The 19,727-nt window shown below is 41.2% G+C and overlaps 1 protein-coding gene across 3 annotated transcripts in view; it reads left to right on the forward strand.

The window, feature by feature from the left end:
- inpp5b (inositol polyphosphate-5-phosphatase B) overlaps positions 1-19,727 on the forward strand; it is a 29,624-nt gene that overhangs the window by 8,500 nt on the left and 1,397 nt on the right. For all 3 annotated transcript variants that reach the window (XM_080769127.1, XM_080769125.1, XM_080769126.1), the window contains 16 exons: positions 3,482-3,566; positions 4,818-4,991; positions 7,072-7,173; positions 7,303-7,417; positions 9,754-9,870; positions 10,078-10,265; positions 10,834-10,945; positions 11,645-11,754; positions 12,392-12,527; positions 13,169-13,279; positions 14,024-14,189; positions 15,014-15,249; positions 17,288-17,392; positions 17,944-18,028; positions 19,176-19,303; positions 19,439-19,550. In XM_080769127.1, coding sequence (XP_080625253.1) covers positions 3,482-3,566; positions 4,818-4,991; positions 7,072-7,173; positions 7,303-7,417; positions 9,754-9,870; positions 10,078-10,265; positions 10,834-10,945; positions 11,645-11,754; positions 12,392-12,527; positions 13,169-13,279; positions 14,024-14,189; positions 15,014-15,249; positions 17,288-17,392; positions 17,944-18,028; positions 19,176-19,303; positions 19,439-19,550 — 2,082 coding nt within the window. The remainder of the gene's footprint in view (positions 1-3,481; positions 3,567-4,817; positions 4,992-7,071; positions 7,174-7,302; positions 7,418-9,753; positions 9,871-10,077; positions 10,266-10,833; positions 10,946-11,644; positions 11,755-12,391; positions 12,528-13,168; positions 13,280-14,023; positions 14,190-15,013; positions 15,250-17,287; positions 17,393-17,943; positions 18,029-19,175; positions 19,304-19,438; positions 19,551-19,727) is intronic.

Consider the following 19,727-nt stretch of genomic DNA (forward strand, 5'->3'; position numbering starts at 1 on the left):
TGAATTATTTATTCAGAGCTACCGTTGAGATAGATGTTAATATAGTAGACTTGCATCACCATTGCACACAGACATCAGAAAAGATAAACTATGACTACTACGTGGTTAAAAACTGTGGTTAAAGACGGGTGCATGCACAGCCTCTGTTGAGTCATAGACTAGTAGGAACTCTCGTAGACGGAACGATATGAACATTTCATCTCATGTTATCCTGACCAAAGTAATTGCAAATCACTTTAAAAAAAATTTGTGTGAACATCCTTGTTAGTTAAAAACAAACAAGGACAGATTCAGATTCAGACTCTTACCAACACCCAGCAGGTTAAATAAAACCATTCATAAAACATAATATATCCACTTGATATCCAAGGCGAGCATTCACATGATTTGTGTTGAACAGTAAATTCATATTGTCAAAAATGAAAGCAAAAAGAAAAACAAACTATTTAAAATTGATCATAAATTATAGTGTGTTTACAAATCTCTTAACCACTTATTGAACCCTGCCTATAGTATAACTATATTGACCCCAGGGGTCTGTACTTATCCTTTTTTCCCTCTACGTGAAATATCTTTGCTGTAAATAGCTGATCTATCTTCTCATATGACATGCCCAGAATAGGTATATTAGCGTTCATGTAATCAATCTTTTAAAAAAACATGTGAAGAAAGTCACAAATACGATTAAATTCAACCTGACAGTTGGAGCTGCCAGATCGTATCTTCACTGTATGATCCTATCACACATTGAATACTGTTTCACAACCTGGTTTTAGAACAGCTCTACAAGAGTGCGCTCAAAGTGTTTGACGGGAAGCCCCACTCATATCATTCATCATTGTAACATCCTCCGGAGTCTATTTTTTTTGTTGCTTTGATAACTTTACAAATTTCAAATGGTTTGGCGTCATATACAAGACCCTACATGGTCTGTGCCCGCCCCCCCCTAAGTGAATTCATCAAACGGAAGACTGATAGGGGAATCAGTACCAGAGCAACCACTCGAGGAGATTGCGAAGTGCCGCACCGGCAAACGACATTCGGTCAAAATGGGTATAGGTCAGTACAGGGTTGTGTATGGAAAGGCCTTCCTCTGCGTATAATCTTGTTTTAGGTGTATTTTTATGCTGTGTTCCCTATGTAATGTTTATGTAAATGTATTCCGCTGTTTGTCTGTCTATTTTCAGTTTTTGTGTTTCTTTGTGAGTACTGTGGATGAAAACTAGCATCTTTGCTATATCCGGTGTATTTACGTCCATGTGACGTCCATTAATATGCATTGTCCTGTCCAAATAAACAAGTACAGTAAAGTAATCAGCGGTTTAGCTTATGGATAATACATCTCTCACTCTGCTCACTGCCTACCAGTCAGATCTTCCAGTCCATGATCAGACCTCAGGCCTCTTAATTGGTAGTACCTACTAGAATAAAATCTGAATCTGGTGATGCATACATTGGTCGAATTCTGAACAAAATGTGTTATATTTTAAAAGCAGGCATAAGACATTAAGACACTTGTATTCCTCTCTCTCTCTCTCTCTCTCTCTCTCTCGTGCGCTAAACATTTGTTATCGTGTATGACATATGCTATACAGTTTAAATACAATTGAACGGTTGGCTATACAATATCTAATGTACTAATTGGATGCATGTTGCAGTTATGAAGTTAATGATTCATTAATGATTAACTGTTTGAAAATGATGGGGCTGGTACAGTGACAGCATTTGAAATAAATATGGACCTTTGTCGGTCTTTGATTCTAGAGCTGTGACACAGTGCCACTACACAAGTATGTGAATGCGATGTGATTAGAAACGCACTAATCCATAGGATTATCCGATACACCATCACATCTTAACAATTGGTCTACTGCAACACCACAATGGAAGTCCATAATGAGTCTTAATGGGTCTTAATGGCCCTACAGAGACAGAGAGAGGTGCAGTTATACAAGGCTAGTTTGCCTCCTTGCAGAACATAATCTTGTCCTCCTGTGAGTAATAAAGCAAAGCCTTAAAACAAAGCTTTCTCTAACCACTTTAAATTAATTTTCTGACTAGAGAACTCTGCTTCTCTTATCCAGGGGAATTCCTCTGCCAAGCGTCAGGAGACAGGAGCCATATTGTTTCACGCTTGACACTTCTTCATTAATTCCAACTACTTGAGATGCGTTAACTGTAACCAACTGCAGCAGGCAGCCTTGGTCGATTGACTACAACAAGCTGAGCCCTGACTTGACACTTTTACTATCGACCCGAGTGTATGTCTTCAGCATCAGTCATGATTAGCTCTTGATTGATTCTCTACAGACTAGTTATCAAGGCCTAAAGTGAAGGGTTGTCGTGAGTGTGTCTGCTTATGCGTGTCATTACAACGAGCTCTCACAGTCCAGGGTGGTAGCACATACTGTACTAGGCACACTTAGTAGCAGCAGCAGTGCGAAGAGAGGTGGCTTCCCAGGCAACAAAGCAAGAGTACCAAAGAGATTCTAGAACAAGAGGCGATACTCCCATTAAGTCCCATAGTAACAACAACCAGCGCCCATTGCCTCCACCATATTGGAGTGATGACGTAACTTCCGGTTACTTTAAAAACATTAAAAAGTCATGCTGTACAAAACAAAAACTTTATCCTATTCTACTCTCATATTGATTTACTCATTTATTTATCATATTTATGAATGGATCAAAGCAGAAATTAGTAACATTTTCATTCATTATTTCAGGGTGCATGAGTGCGCATGCATGTATGCACGTGCGCGCACGACCGTGCATGTCTACGTGTGTTTGAGGTGTTACATAGACAAAGCGTTGCCGACATCTTGGAGTGATGTCGGCAGCGCTACCGCTGCGTCATCTAGAGACTAGTGGTGATGAATATTTGAGGAGTTTCGTCTCTTGTTCTAGAATCTCTTTGACAGTACTCTAGAAGCTTCTTTTCCATGCCAAAAGCTCAGATATTTTGGCAGTTCCTTAGCCACTGTTATACAAAAGTCGTCCGGACCCACGGTTGTCCAGAACCGCCACAAAAGGCCTCTGCTCGGGCTTCGGACAGTGCCCCTGCCCTGGGTCCATATATGGAGCTGGCCTGTTCTGACATCACAACACTCCATATTTAGGCATGCCTGACACAGAACTCCATATATAGGAATAAAGGGCCAGTCCAGAAATCTTCATATATGGGCATAAAAGGGACACAGACAGATGGGTGGAACGGGTACTCTGACACAGGTACAACGTGTATTGTATAGCCAGGTGGGGCATAGATCTCCAACTTCCATTGTTACCGACTGTGCTCTATAGCTGGGAACTGGTCTAGTAATCTAAATTAAACACTTTTTCTCTTTTGTAAAAAGACAAACCTCTTTTTAATTTATCACTTGTCACAAGATTTGTAAAAAAAAAAAAAAGAAGAAAAATTAACACTGTTTGATTATTCTCTTCCTTCTCTCTGTTTCTCCCTCCACCTCCTTCCAAACAGGGAAATCTTCGAGGACAGACAAAAAGGGATCGCTAGAGGAGGAGCACAGTGCTGACAGTGGAGCAGAACAGTCCAGGCCGGGGAGGTGAGACTTGATCCCTTTTTAAGCTTTTGTTTATGCTGGAAAGCTTGCTGACATAGCATCTTCAACAACAACCTGTTTCCCCTGCATACCGCTCTTACCACAGTCTAGTACTTGGTGCTTGTTGCAAAGCCAGTCGATGGGGCCTAACACGACTTAAGGAAACATTGGCGGTAGCTGTGGAGGTTAGGGGAATTCAGCCATCTTGTCGATCTTGCATGTGTCTTCAGCGCATGAGCCATAGCGTGCCTATTCTGGGGCAAAATGTTTTGGTGTAGATGGTGTTGACTAGGGAAGAAACTAAGAAAGAAGAGGACCAATTATTTACCCCCACCCAGGGGACTTCAGTCACTGAAGTATATAGAGTTTAAGTCAAATGCATAAACATTGGGCTATACTTATGTTGTTATTGCTGCTGCACAGTGCACATCGTAAAATGAATGTGTCTTGTACTTGTGAGAGCATACTGACAGTATCTTTCCGACAGTATTTTTCCTGGAAGGTTAAAGCTATATTGAATATCGCTCACCCCCTTTTGGCCTGTGCCATATCGATGACACAGAAATAGAGCTCGACTGCATAGCCCAGGAGTCTGATGGAGCCTCCATTAGGATGCTGGGTGGCGCGGTACTAGCCGTTAGGGTAGAATCTAAGGTTTCTGTCCAGACATGTATGGGATGGATATACATTACACTTTTTTCTGGCAACTTACACATTTCATCACCATTTGGTTGTTTTACAAAGATCATAATATGCCTTTCCATAATAAACACCTTGCAGTAATTATGGTCCATAGCAGGTTCTGATTTAGTGAGAAATAACTTAATATCCACAAGTTTAAAACACGGCACAAAGAATAACCAAATTTGATCTGCTACTTTTGCTATTGGATTTGAATCCTGAAAAGTAACAGTTTTGGTCTGGCCTCTGGACATATGAGGTTTCCACCCCACAGAGACGACATACATATTGTATATGTACATTACATGTTCACAAGATACTACGATAAACAAGGTTCCTCAATTAAACAGTAAACTGGAAACTAACTGCTACAGAGACTACTGTTGCTAGGCATTTGGTCTGTGCAAAGCCACCGAATGGCCTTATGTAAACACACATGCTGGAGGCAGTAGTGGTCTCACCACTGAGGTCACACCCTAGTGGCAATCTAACCATGCTTCTATTTTTGTCTGTCTCAATCCACCAACCCCTACCCCGACCCGTTCTCTTCCTCTTGTGTTGTGCACCACCCAGCCCAGGCAAAGGGAGCCGCGAGGGTCGGGATGACATGGTGCGTTCGTCCAGCCACACACCGTCCAACAAAGCCCAAATGCTGGCCATGCCACAGTTTGGCGGCCTGCGTGACAACCTCATCAGATGTGAGCTGCAGAAGAAAGAAGACCTTTACACTTACCTGGAGGACTTCAGGTACCACTTCATTCTCACACATCAAGGGCCTTTTCTATGGCATGTGCCTCGTTCCTGAGTGAGGCATGAGCAATGATATGCAAGCAATTTTTTTATTTTGTTTGCTCAATAAATGTTGCATGTTTGTTATTAACGTGTCTAATCTGTAGACCCAAAATATGCGGGGGAGTGAGTGAGTTTTGTTACGAGCTATTAGATGTAGTGGCATTATCGTGTACTCACTCACTGTATATAGGCCTATCTTTTAGGTAAATGGTGTATCAGAGCCCTCTACAGGCTACTTGCTTTGAGAATCTGGTTTTGACATCATAGTAAAACCTAGAGAGTTATTTGTATTTATCATAGTGGCTTACGGTTGGTGCGGCACACTGCTGTTTTAGTATATTCACACAGACAATACGACAATAACGACATCATGACTATGCAGTTAATGGGGAAAGCACAATGACAGCAACAGTCAGCATTATTCAACATTGGTTGTTGAATAAATATTAAGCATTAATAATTCCTAATAATTTGAAATTGAGGAACACAGTAGCAGAAGGTACGCACTGTCCTCAGTTGGTCTAGTTTTGTTTGTAAAATTGTCAACTTAAACTGAAACAAAAAAGCAGTTTGGTAGAGATGTTATTGTAGATGGTGAGTTATTACTCTGCCCGGGTTGATGCTTTAAGTTATTATTTGTGAGCACAAGTAAAGTGGTGCGTGTGCTGAGTAGAGTTCTTAGTCTCAGCCTCCATGCCCCCAACAAAACCTACAGGTAGGGCCGGGTTCAGGCAAACTATTAAATTCCAGTATTCTAATGGTTTTGGAAGGGCTTGGACTGCACTGAACCTGCTAGATATTCATTTGAAGCAACAAGCAATGACAAGCATTATGTGATGGTCAGAACCATCAATCTCAAAACAATGAAACATTGATAACCCCCATCCCCACCCCTCTCTCGGTCTCAGGTATTGTATGTGATGATAGATCAGGTTTTGCTCTGGCTTCAACTCTCCCGGTTGGTTCAGTTTGTGTTTTAATTTTCAGGCCCGTTGAGAACTCTGATGCTGAGGTGTTTTCACTGTGCAAAAGTGCTGAGCAGTCCTCTGGCCTAGTTGTGCATCCAAAACATTTCTGAAGTTGTGCTAAAAAGACAATGTGGGCAGGAATGAAGTGAGGCCACAGAATGACTACGAGGATGATTTACAACCTAGAAGTCAACTTGATGTGGGATCTATTTCCACACACTGAGCTCAACGCTACATTAAGCAGCACTCTTTCCAGTTTTAAAGATTTTTTGGAGGGCTTTTATGCCTTTATTTATAGGACAGTAGACTGACTGAGGAGATCGGGAGTGACACACAATTTGATTTGAACCCGCGACACGCTGTCAGGCTTTTGCAGCCTGAGTGCATCAGCTTACAGGGTTCACACATTTACTGGGAGGACTGTCAGTTGTAGAACACACTTCCTTTTCATGTTGCTAAATATTAGTTGAACTTGTACTTGCATTCAGAATTTTGAATACTGTACTTCCCTTAAATTACTTTTTTACTGTTGAAGCTTACTTAGCAGCTTATAGTTTAGGACAGTTTGTAAATACATCAAAGATGCGAACATAATCCATTTCCAATGGATGAAGCCTTAGCCTGGAAGAGAGAGGTCATCAGGTGGTCTCCAACCTTCATTTGTAGAGCACACCGCCCTCTGCTGGTACGTGTGCAAATTCATTCTGGTGTCCTTTACAGAGTGGCATTTAGAGCATACACAGAAGGCATAGTTTTACCAAACGTAAAGTATATATTTTTTTACTTAGCCTTAGCCCTTTCTTAGTGTGGGTTTTTCCCAATAAAGTTTTTATTTTGTTTTCTCCACCCCCACAGTATTGCTGTTTGTACATTTGTACTCTTTAGGTGTTAAGAAAAAGAAAAAAAAACAGTTGTAGGTTGGCCAGGAGGTACAGCAGATCACTGGTAGCTAATGGGTTGCTGGTTTGATGCGATGTGCAACCATATTTAGGAGGAACAGATGGAGAGACAAATAATAATCTAATTTCCGCATTTCTCATCTTGATCTTGCTCTTTGTGTCTTTAAGTATCTTCCTCGGTACGTACAATGTGAACGGCCAAGCACCAAAGGAAAGCCTCCGTCCTTGGCTCAGCTGCACCCCCATGCCTCCAGACATATACTGCGTGGGGTAAGTCACATCCACCCTGCTGTCACAGATGTCAGCACTACTTGCCAAAAGTATGGCGTCTATACCCACATGGCCACCCAGGATTTAAAATGGCATTTTCTTCTGTTTATTTCATCCTCTCTTCTGTAGTTTCCAGGAACTGGACCTGAGCAAAGAGGCTTTCTTTTTCAACGATACACCCAGAGAGCCCGAGTGGATGTCAGCGGTATCCGAGGCCCTGCATCCAGAAGCCAAGTATGCTTTAGTAAGGACCTTGCCTTTCTCTAACGCCTTTTGTCTGCCATAATCGCATTGCACGTGGGTCATTCTTGACCAGCGATACAGTTTTTTTGAGTGGTGCTAGCCACTCCTATAGACGGCAATGTGTGTCCCTGCCTGGCTGGGTCTGTCCGTCTGAGCACGGAAATGGCGTTTGTTGACCACCAAGTGTCACTGTTGAGCAGCCTAACACACACACACACACACACACACACACACACACACACACACACACACACACACACACACACACACACACACACACACAGGCCAGGGAGGAGGGCTTGAGTTATCTGTTCTTTTGCCTTCATGACATTTGTTTCACACCATATACTGTAGTAATCTTTTAAGGAATCCACTAAAACTGATTGGAAAGTAATCACATCAGTCTGAAGGATTTAGGACCCATATGGTAGTTCCTTTGAGAATTCCCTTTCTTCCCTTTATTTGCTTTAATCTACTTCCCTTCTTTTGAAAAGAGCTGACTGCAAGCAACTGGTTTCCTCATTTCCTTCATTGGCTGTCATTCTGGTCTCTACAAAGTATTTTGGAGCTTTATACACAATACACATTAGGCATTCTAGTCACAGCTGGTATAATAGCCTGCCATTTCTCAGTTACCTGTCACCCTGTGAGCAGACCACACTTGGCTGCTCCCTAATTGACACGGGACAGCTCAGCTGGCTGAAAAGTAAATGTTTTACATCAATATGTAAATGTTGAGACGTGTTAAGGCTGATAGACCTGACGGCTGCACTAGTGTTGGATGACATTCTGTCATGAGCTTATGATTTACAGTCCTTTGAGAAATATAAGGCAAGGGGGAAGATCCTAATTGGTTTCATTTATTATGATTTTATATGTCTGTCATTCATTTATTACTGTCATTCTTGATCAGATCTACAATTTGCCATTTGCTGATTTCTGTAGTCTTGTCACTGCAGTGCAAACCCCTACTACTTGGTCTTCTGATATTTGACCAGTCATTGGTCCGACAACGACAACCTACCTCAAACCCTAACCTAACCATAACCGCAAGCACGGAGCTCGCATGTTCGCCAACCTTAACGCATGTTCGCCAACCTTAATCCGGTCACCAACCTTAACTCATGTTCGCCAACCATAATCCGGTCGTTTTCCGCAATTTGGACAACTGGTCGGAAAAGCGTTCGGACCCCACGCTAGCTATGCTTTACTTTGTGTGTAATGAGCTTTGTGTGTAATGAGCACGGAATGTGCTCAGCTGATTGACTGAGCATGGAATGTGATTTATGATCTCACTCCCTCCCTGGCCTGCACACACCTCTTCATTCTAGTGGAAACAAGAGCTTTAGGCCCTGTGTCCATCAAGGTGTTGCGGTGCATGTGTTTAATTGTTTATATCAGGAGTGCTGCGTTTCTGTAACTCCAGCTGCTTGGCGTTGGGCTTTACCTTGCGCGTGCATGCGAGGCGCTTTCCCTTGCCTGCCGTACTTCTGTCTGCAAATCCACTCAGTAGTCACTCCCAAAGCATCTTCTGAATTTGGCTCCTATCTTTTGTTTGACACTTTGACGGTGAACTCCATCCAACTCTTTCTTATTCTATTTGACCCTAGGTAGATACTGCCAGCCATGTAGAGCTTTGTCTCACATTGTTGAGACTCTTGCTTATTAGTTGTGTCTTTATGTGAGTCATAGCACTATATGTGAATTATATGTACAATTGTACAGGTTCAGGTGTGAATAATTGTTTTGAAAACAAAGAGCTGAGAATGAGCTTCTCTCACTAAAGTTCAATATACAGTATGTGTGACCGTTTCCCTGATCTTTTTCTAAAAACACAAAACTAAAGTGTGAGCTTCGCTCAGGGACGAAGGTACACAAAAACTCCCTGCTGTGACCTCCATGACCTTTCACAGATGGAATGTGTGTTCCACATAACGTACAGAATGATGCCAACTCTGCCATGGTCTATATACAATATAATATAGATATTATAGAGGGAGAGATATTGGAGTATTAGCTTTACTTGGCTAGCTCATTCATGTGTCTGATTGTCCAGAGGAAAAAGCTCTTCAGCAATCTAAACTAAGCAAGTGGTTCTCAAACCTTTTCAAGTCATGTTTTTGGCCATGAACACCCCATCTGAAAAGGTATTGTACCAGGGACCCCATGAGAGAAGATTAAAAAAAGAAATCAAAATCAAGATCATGATCTTTGATTCTGGGAGCTTTGCCAATTTTAGGTTAATTTGTGTGTTCCTGTGTACTGTATTCCAGTGTTGTACTTATGGTGCATAGGGGTATTTGTATATATAACTTCTTGTGCACATGTGTTGTACAGGTGAAGATAGTGCGACTGGTTGGCATCATGCTGCTGTTCTACGTGAAGAAGGAACATGCCATGTTTATCTCTGAAGTCGAGGCTGAGAGCGTGGGCACCGGTATCATGGGACGAATGGTGAGAACGACGGTGCATGCACGCATGCACACACACACACACACACACACACACGCACAACACCGCTCCCATTTTCCAGATGAGAGCATGTTAAAGCAATAAATGTAATAATTCTATCCCTGTTATCATGAGCAAGGGCCAAAATGTCATATCATCTCTGTACACTCTCTGTCGGTCTCTGTTTTACTTGTTCTCTCTGTCCCACAGGGCAACAAGGGTGCTGTGGCAATACGTTTTCGCTTTCACAACTCCGACATCTGTGTGGTCAACTCGCATCTAGCCGCCCACATTGAGGAGTATGAGAGACGCAACCAAGACTACAAGGACATTTGCAGCCGTCTCCAATTTCGCCACCTGGACACCTCACTTGCCCCCCAGCCCATCTTGAAGCACAAGTATGAAAATATTAACATAGCATTCAGATATCACATATAAGCACCCATTGGTCTCACAAGGACGTTTCCCAGGCATTATGCCGCCACAACAAGAGTTTAAACCATTTTAGTCCTGAGGCTGAATCTAAAAATGCCTTTTTCTGAAAAAATACTATGTTGCTATATACAGTACGTATATATTATCAACAACTAATGTGACACAGATGCCAGATGATGGATTGAACAATGGTTTAACTGGTCTAAATGGGTTAAGTTACCCTGTCCCAAGATTTTGTTGTCTGTTCTAATCCTTATTGCCAATAACTTTGACTTTTGTTTGGCTATCAAATCCATAAACATTTATGGATTAATGCCCAGTGTTAAATGCCATTACTGAATGTTCTATAATGTGCCCATCACTGAGCGGTGTTTTTCCAAAGAAATGTTCACAAAACAAGATGCAATAGAAATATTTAACAAACATATTGAAAGTAAATATTGCTGTTTCTGTAGACTATGATTATCAACAATTAATTGAAATTCACATCAGACGCATTAAAATATCTGTTCTCTGGCATGTCATTGACAGCGTGGTCCTGTGGATTGGAGACCTCAACTACCGAATCAGTGAACTTGATGTTGAACATGTGAAGGATCTAATCACCAGGAAAGACTTTGAAAAGCTGCACAACTATGACCAGGTTAATGTCCAACCCTCCGTTCCATCTGTCTTTGTCTCTGCATTGTGTGTCACTGTTGGGCAGAAACCTTGTAACTCCTTGGATGAATGCTCTACTTTGTCACAATACAGTGTCACACAATAGTTGCAACTAGCAAACAAATGCTGAACTACAAGATCACAACAACACGTTATACATTTTGAACCTATGAAAAGTATTTTTCAGAATAAAGGCACTAGAGTGCCAAACAGATGAGGCAGATTTTTCTCTGAAAAGCCCCGCCTTCCATTTCCCCCCAAAACCGGGAGATGAAATGTTCCATTACAACCTCACGCTGATAAGTCTGATCTCTCTTTAGAAGCGTTAATATTATAATTTATAAACGAGATGCATGATGAACTTAGAAATGTAGCACCCTGCGGTTTTATTTGAGACCTGTGGACACGTCTTTAACAAGAGATTGAGACTAAATAAATACATTGAATCCATTTGGAACGCATGTTCTTTTTTCCATCCTGAAAAGTAACAGTTTTGGACACATTGAGGGAAATGGGGAAAATATAATATAAAAGTACCGTTACAAAAGCCTCATTGATACAAGCCTTTTGATTATCTGATTACAGAAGGCTTTTGATTCCAGACTCAATTACACACTGGACATGTAGTGTGACTGAAATTCTCGTTTTAAGCGTGTTGCTGACTTCTTCCTGTGCTTCTCAGCTGAAGAGGCAGATTGACGAGGAGGCCGTATTTGTTGGTTTCGTGGAGGGTGTAATTGACTTCCAGCCCACCTACAAATACGACACAGGCTCTGACCAGTGGGACACGAGGTAAACTATCAGGGTTCATACACACAGTGGAAAAATACATGACCTATATGAGTTTTTATTACATTTAAATTATTACATTTTGAGCCGTTTTTACATTATGAGGCATTATTACATAATGAGTTGCTACATATATGGAAGATGGACTACAATATAATCACTAATCACAAAATCAATTCGCTATTTATAGCTCTCATTAACTTAATGATTTATAACCAATTAAGCCTTATATACTTAATGATTAATATGATTATGATGAATACCGGAACAAATAGCCAATCTACATGCTTACAGTGCGTGACATCAGAATGCTTTGTCAGCTTGTAATTCTATTTGCCTTTTTTTTTTTTTTAATATATATTTTGGCATTTTCTTCAAATTGGGGGATGTCATAGCCTGATAAAGCATCCCAGTCGCAGGAATTCACATTATCATGCGTCTTCTGCACACCGGTCTGGCCTCAAACGCTAGGTAGACGTTTTGCAGAAACCAAAATGTGGAATAATTCACACCACCAGGATGGTGTACCAGGCTAGGGATGCATTGCCAGGTTGAAAGTGGTGAAATGTATTCTGTAGGTATATTTATATTTCATTGTTTTATTTTTAAATGAGCGTTTTATTTCACTGTTACATTTTAGTGAAAAGTGTCGGGCGCCTGCCTGGTGCGATCGGATCCTGTATCGAGGGAAGAACATCAGGCAGCTCCACTACCAGAGTCACATGACACTGAAAACCAGTGATCACAAGCCAGTCAGCTCCCTGCTTGAGATCGGGGTGAGTCGAGAATATACATTGATGCCACCTCTCCTCCCTCACTTTTTATTTATTTTTAATATATTTTTTATCCCACGATTTTTGTAACCCATTTTTCACCCCTGTGTCAATCATCTAATGTGATCCTGGGCTCTACACACCCTCCACCAACCTAGTCCCCATATATGGGGGACAAGGGGAGAGCAACGGACTTGAACTCATGCTTCCTTCATGCCTGAGTGTCCAAGTTGCTCAATTTCTATTCAGCGTCCTAAAATGTTTTTTTTAATAATTATGCTCTAAAAAGAGTGCCATCAGTCTTCCAAACTAGGTATGCAATGCAAATACATTTTCGGTTCGACTTTTGACTATTAATATTGCTCTAATCTTTCTTTTTTTCTTTTCATAATTCATGAAATCCTGCTGTAGCAAACTTGCTTAAGGGGGTCATCCATGTTGTGCTTTCCCAATTAATTTCAGCTGCTTTTCAAAAAATATACCCATTCATTCCTTTGTTTTTAAATCACATGTCTGGGACAAGTGCCATGGCCTCAATCAAGGGTTATTTCAAATGAAATATTTACAAGCACGAGGTCTGTCCTCCACTGTTTTCATCTCTTTTTTTCTGACGCTAATATACTTTGTTCCTTGTGCTCTTGCAGATCAAGGTAGTGGACGAGGAGGCCCACAAGAAAACCTTTGAAGAGATTGTGCGCTCCATAGACAAGATGGAGAACGAGTGCATTCCGTCCGTAACCTTGTCCAAGCGAGAGGTGAGTGCTTGACTGCTTGTATCCCTTAATGGTCAAATTATTATAAAGGAAGCCATAATGCCCCTAACATACAGTAGTCTGACCCTGACGTGTGTGGTGGCGGCCACATGATATATGATGTGAAAAAAGAAAATGATGAAATTAATACATTTAATATTCTTTTTATGACCAAAACTAAATAACTACTACTACAACACAGCATTGTAAAGCTCTCACCATAGATCCCTTCAAATCTCAGTATAGTAAAGCTCTATCTGACTGTTGAAAGCTTAGACTTAATCACCCCATCCTGAACTGTGATCGGCTTATTTGAAGTAATTTGGCAATTGTTGTCAATTTGGTCAAATTACTGATTTATTATCCATTAATTATTTTAAACATGCCGTTTTAGTGTGGGTGCTTGCTAGGTGAATACTATATATTATTTTTTACAGTGGCCTATATCTAACATAACCATGTAAAGTGCCACTGAGTGAAGTGCCACTGGCTCTATCAGGGTAATGGATATTCATTCATCTCATACATATCCTTTGGTATTAAAAGGATACATTTACAATGCTTTACAAAGGGAGTGGACTCTATTCACATTACCATTTATGTTAATGTATTAATACTTTCTTTTGATGTCTTGACTTATATTGTCTATCTATTATGAGCATTTTGTCTTCATAACATTGCATTGGCCATAGGGTTTGAACGTTAACTTGAAGGTCACCTGGCTCTCTGTCTCCGTTTGTCCTCCAGTTCCACTTTAAGGATGTGAAATACATGCAGCACCAAGCAGAGACGCTGAGCCTATACAACGACGGGCAGGTCCCGTGTCAGTTTGAGTTCATCCAGAAGCTAGATGAGCCCACCTACTGTAAGGCGTGGCTCACTGCCAGCCCGCCCAAGGGCTTCATCGCTCAGGGTGAGTAGCAGTCACTGTTAACGTCAGGCGGCCATGGTTATCGCTTTTGATGAAGCCACGTGGTGAGGACCATGACATATGAAGCGCGATGATGTACTGGCTCCAAGTGAAAGATTGTTTTGATTTTGACTTAAGCCATCAGTTGACACAGTCACTCACTCTCACATTTAATGGTGGCAAGGCAATTTCAGATATGAGCCCAGTGTAAGAGCCCTCTAAATAATGGTGGGATGCTAGGGCTCATGATGGGAGGCAAGGAGTGATTGTGTGTAAGATAGTCATAGTGTTGGAGGTGTCTCAGCCGTTCCTCTTTCCTTTTTTTCTGGCTGTCGCTGAATCATTGTGTGTTTAGCAAGTCCTTGCTGTTGGCCTGAAACCTTGTATGTCCATACATTGCAACTTTAAATGTTTTCGAAATGTAATGCCCTACTGTTGTACAAGTGTCGTACACATTTCTCATAGACAAGATTACAATGTGCCACGTTGTGAGCTTGTAGATCAAGACTTTTCACTATTTTGTATGCATTTTAAAAATGCAAGTGAAAGTGGTTAGGTTTATCTGTTGGTTTTATACATATTTAACCAATGAAAGGGTTGAGACTAAATAATACGTAACTACACAGGATCCACTGGAACACAGGTTATTTTTTCTATTTCCCCAAAATAATCTGTTTTCAATCACTTTGACAATGTTTCAGCAAAGTACAGTGTAACCTCAAGTGTTTTTACACAGCCATATCCCATTTATCTTACATAGTTACATTATATCTCTTTTGGTCTGTCTCTCCCTGTCTCTCTCTCTCTCTCTCTCTCTCAACACCCAGGTGGTCGCGTGGACATCGACCTGGAGGTGTTCGTCAACCGTTCGACAGCCCCCGACCTCAACTCAGGCCGGCAGGAGATTGAGGACATCCTAGTGCTCCACTTGGAGAGGGGGAAGGACTACTTCATCTCTGTGTCCGGCAACTACCTGTCCAGTTGCTTCGGCAGCTCCATCCACACGCTGTGCCAGCTGAAAGAGCCCATCCAGGACATGCCTCGGGAGACCGTCCGTGAACTGGTTAGTGCTCCCGTCAGGTGCAAAGAGCAGAAACACTTTCACTGCAGCCTTGAAAATGCCTCTCTTTCAGCCCCGGGGTTCTTGCTAGGGCTACTAAGTACTGATTATTTTCTTAAAGATTATTCAATCTATTACTTTTTCGATTAATCGAGAATTGCAGTTTTTGGATACTGTTTTTTATTAGCCCTTGTTTATACTTTGTCGTACAATGGTGTTTCACAAAAATGGCTGATTTAGCTTGTATGCTATTATTTTCTGTTTTATAATCAACTAAATTGATTAGTTTAACTGTTGCACTCCTAGTTCTCACAGTAAAGAGGAAGCCTGCAACACATGCTGAGGGTGTGTTGTAGTTGTCAACAAGGCTAGCGGTTGGTCTGATGTATAGTGAATCAACATCCAGTGTTCATGTACAGTAGCACGTGATGAGGAAATGCTTAATGCTGAGGAAGAAAAAGTGGCCAAATGGGTCTTTCAAAAATGCGTAATACAAATTTCTTGTTGTTGTATACTGTACAACCAGCAAGGACAATTCAGCAAGGAATGCCACTTTGTGATAATGGCTGGGTTTCCCGAACACATTTAGTGTAAGACTTGTAGTGCTGCACATGCGCAGATGCCCTCTAGGCTGCACACATCTTTTTTTTTTTTTTTTTAGAGTAAAGAGAGCCTACTGCCAGCAGTCCAACTATTCTTAAATTAAATTTCAGAATGGTAGACCTGAGGCCTACCATACCAGGCCTGAAGCCTACCACATGCACATCTACTGTATGCACGGAATGTCTATGTTCACAGGCTTCTGTGTGCGGCCTAGGCTAGAGGGCATCTGAGCATGTGTGTCACTACAAGTCTTACACTAAATGTGTTCGGGAAACCCAGCCAATGCTGTTATGGGAAATTGACAATGCTAATGGTAAAGTTTTGTATTATCTTTTCCTAAACTTCTTAACATTTCTGCTAATTGTGTGTATTGAAATCTGCTGAATCAAACTGAACGCTGCTTTTTGTTAATGTTCCCAGAGAAAGGGTTCCAAGGATTGAAATGTGTATAGGAACACTTTCCACAGCTTGTTGCCAAGCTATTGTAGCACCCTTTGGCCAGTTCCTGGCCAAAGGGAAGTGAAAGGGCAGCCCATAGACTCATAGAGCAATTTGCATTACAAAAATGTCTTCCAAACGTGCGCCAAAATGTGGTCTCTCAATGCAAGACTGTGTAATAGCTGCCTTCATGGATACTGATCATTATTTGAGAGCTTTGTAAATGGTATAAAACTGGCAACTGCCACAAATTAAAGAACTACACATCAGAGCAACAAACAATCACTTACCATTCCCATATCAGTGACTCCCTCACGCCCCATCCACATTTTTTTCATTTAGATGAGTGGCTCTCTTTTTTTGGTCCAGCATTATCCGATATCCAGGTCCCATAGCACACCGCACACCCAATTAAAATGTGCTTTTAAAATTAATGTTTATTATTCAGTGTTGCTTATATAACTTAGAAAGAACATCTAAATGAATACCGAATGACATGTTTAAAATTAAACTGGACTGATTATTAGCCTACTTCCCAGGGAAAGAATAAACCCTGTGACCATTCAAACTATAATTGTATATCCGTAAAATAAGTTAAAACCAATTTGTCAACCAATAATGCAAAAATTACTATTCACCAACACACCTGAGTTTCTTCTAGCCTTTGATTATGATTTTTGACACTGGACACTTGACCTCAATCTCGTATTTAAAATATTCAATCCAAATTTCTAATGCCAGATTTAGCTACTACGTCCGCAAACTTCTCATGCTAACATCTAGCCTAGCCACTAGCCGTCTCTGCTCTGCGAGACTGTCTCATCAGCCCAGCTGGGTTTTATATTTTGATTAGGTGTGCTAGGTAATGCTAGTTTGAAGCACGGGTAGATGGCTATTTCAACCAATCAGATTGCTTCGTTGGAACTACCTGTTGTAAAATATGGAATCTCTTTGACTTAACTGCAATTTGTTGCATTTGTTCTGTTTATATCCTCAACAGAGTGAAACGTCAGTAGACGAGAGCACGGTCCCTGAAAAGCCGCTAGACATTCCTAAAGAAATCTGGATGATGGTGGATCATTTATTCCGTAATGCCATCAAACAGGTCAGGACATTACACAGTGAAGCCTCTTCATATTGAATTGTATCAAAGAATGTCCAATACCCGTCTGGATTTTTGTTTCTGGGCAGTTTCATACCCTTACAAAATTCTGAGTGAATGGTTTAACCTTTGGCCTCCTCCCAGCTATGTGCGCCTTTCTTACAAGGACAGATAAACTAAGCTCTCTGCGGTCCACAGCAACCCTGCAGAGGGAAAAGTTGGAATGTTTGGAAGCTTTCTTCTAGTTTCTCGCAGCTATTAAGAAACTGGTGGATGCAGAAAGAGTTTTGCTTGAGGGCTTGACTGACTTTGTGTAGCTTCTGGGTTCTTGCTAATTAAGTAACTTAATGTTAATTTAATGAGCCCTGAAAAAAGAATAATATGTACTGTATTTGAAATACTCTTTACGGCTCAAAGCTGAAGGGCAATCAGGTCAGTCAACTATAATAGTGCTGCATTAGCTGATTAGATCTACTGTTCTCAGAGTAAACGTGCTGAGAAAGTTTTATAATTTTGTTTCTTTGTATTGTAATTTATTTTGTCTTTTCTCACAGGAGGACCTCTTTCAGCAACCTGGGCTCCGCAGTGAATTTCAGGAAATAAGGGATTGCCTTGATACAGGCATGCCAGATTCTCTCCGTATCCTTTTAACACTTTCATTATAATAACCAAACATCTTGATGAGATAGGCCTATTTTATCCACATGTACCATTTTGTCCCTATTCTTTCTGGGTCATAGAAGAACATTGGGCGAAAATGGACAAAGAGATTTGGTGTAGTGGGGAAAATAAATCATACTGTGTGAGGGGCGCCCACTGTATTTATATCGGCCACATGAGGTCTTACGTTGTCATTTAGTGCCCTAGTATACACAGGGGTGCACATATAATCACATAATTATTTTGGGCTAGTTCAAAGGAGCACTTGGACACACAAGTTGGTGCACACAGCGCGGGGGGTTACAGACTTTTTTACTCTGCCACAATGTTATGCTTCCCACACGGGCAGATGCAAAAGAAAGATGCAAAGCTACACAGAATCACAGTGTATTTGTAGCAGGAGGTCGTTCAGCAGCAGGAGGACGTTTGTTAGCAGCTCAACTACTGAGACAACAACAAACGTCCAACACAGATAATACTACTGCTGCAGGTTCCACGTTTAAGTAATTCCAGTGTTGTTCAAGTGACATTTTGAAAATATGGTCGTGACTAGCACTATCACAGGAGGAGCACCGTAACTTTCTCTTTCAGTTTCAAGTGTCATGGTAGCTTGTTTACAACTGAAACGGACTTCCTGTGCTCTGACTTCCTCTTTAAAATAATAGTCATTACTAGTTTTATTTCTAAGTCTACTTACAGGAGGTTATCTCATTTGAGTGCCTTTCGAGTGCCTGTCAGGATTCTCTACATAACTGTCTCAGCTGTTGGTGCGCAAATGCGCCTTGCAGAAAACATTTTGACGACGCATGTGCACTGGCGTACCAGTTATGTGCAGGACTGCCTATAAAAACATTAAAGTCCATATACTTGGCTGGCTCTAAAGTGCTCTAAACATACATCAAAGTCCATAGACTCATTTATGCCTCATTAAGCTTTGAATATCTGTAGGTTACATTTTGGGGACATAAACATTTAGGTAATGCTGAGCTGGGGATGGAGTTCTGCGGTGTGACGTTGAAGTTACAGCTCTCTAATAACAACAATGGTAACGGTGGTTGAGTAATGGGCAGACGCAGATCCAGGTTCTGACAGAAGGATATTCCCTTGACTATGCATTAACTACCAGCTGGCAGTAACCACTCAGTGGCAGAGGCCTTGCTTCTTCTCCTAGACGCCCTCCCAGAGCCTGTGGTGCCCTACTCCCTCTACCAGCAGTGCCTAGAGTGCTGCTCCAACGCCAGTCAGTGTAAAAAGGTCAGTCAGAAAGGAGCCCTTAACAAATCATACATCATGCTTAATGTAATTTACAGTGTGTTTTTAATGACAAAGTTGATCTTTTAATAGACTGTTTATGTTAATATACCGGGTGGATTTTCTTCTACTTGTCAGGTTATCGCCATGCTACCTCGGTGCCATAAAAATGTGTTCAACTATTTAGCTGCCTTTCTCCGTGAGCTGTTGAAAAATGCTGCATTCAATCGACTCGACATCAACATTTTGGGTAAGAAATGGATTGTTTTGACTTTGTTCTGCCATTCAGTGCCATACAGCCATGCTGTTTTTTTTCTCTCAATCCAGTAAGGAAAGAGAATTTTTAATTGGTGACAAATGAAATCAGTGACAAATAAGATGACATCCCATGAAATGTGGCATTTTAAATCCTTTAGTTCATCATAAT

Source organism: Protomyctophum bolini (assembly GCF_963924005.1).
Source record: "Protomyctophum bolini genome assembly, chromosome: 7".
In the NCBI taxonomy this organism is placed as follows: Eukaryota; Metazoa; Chordata; class Actinopteri; order Myctophiformes; family Myctophidae; genus Protomyctophum; species Protomyctophum bolini.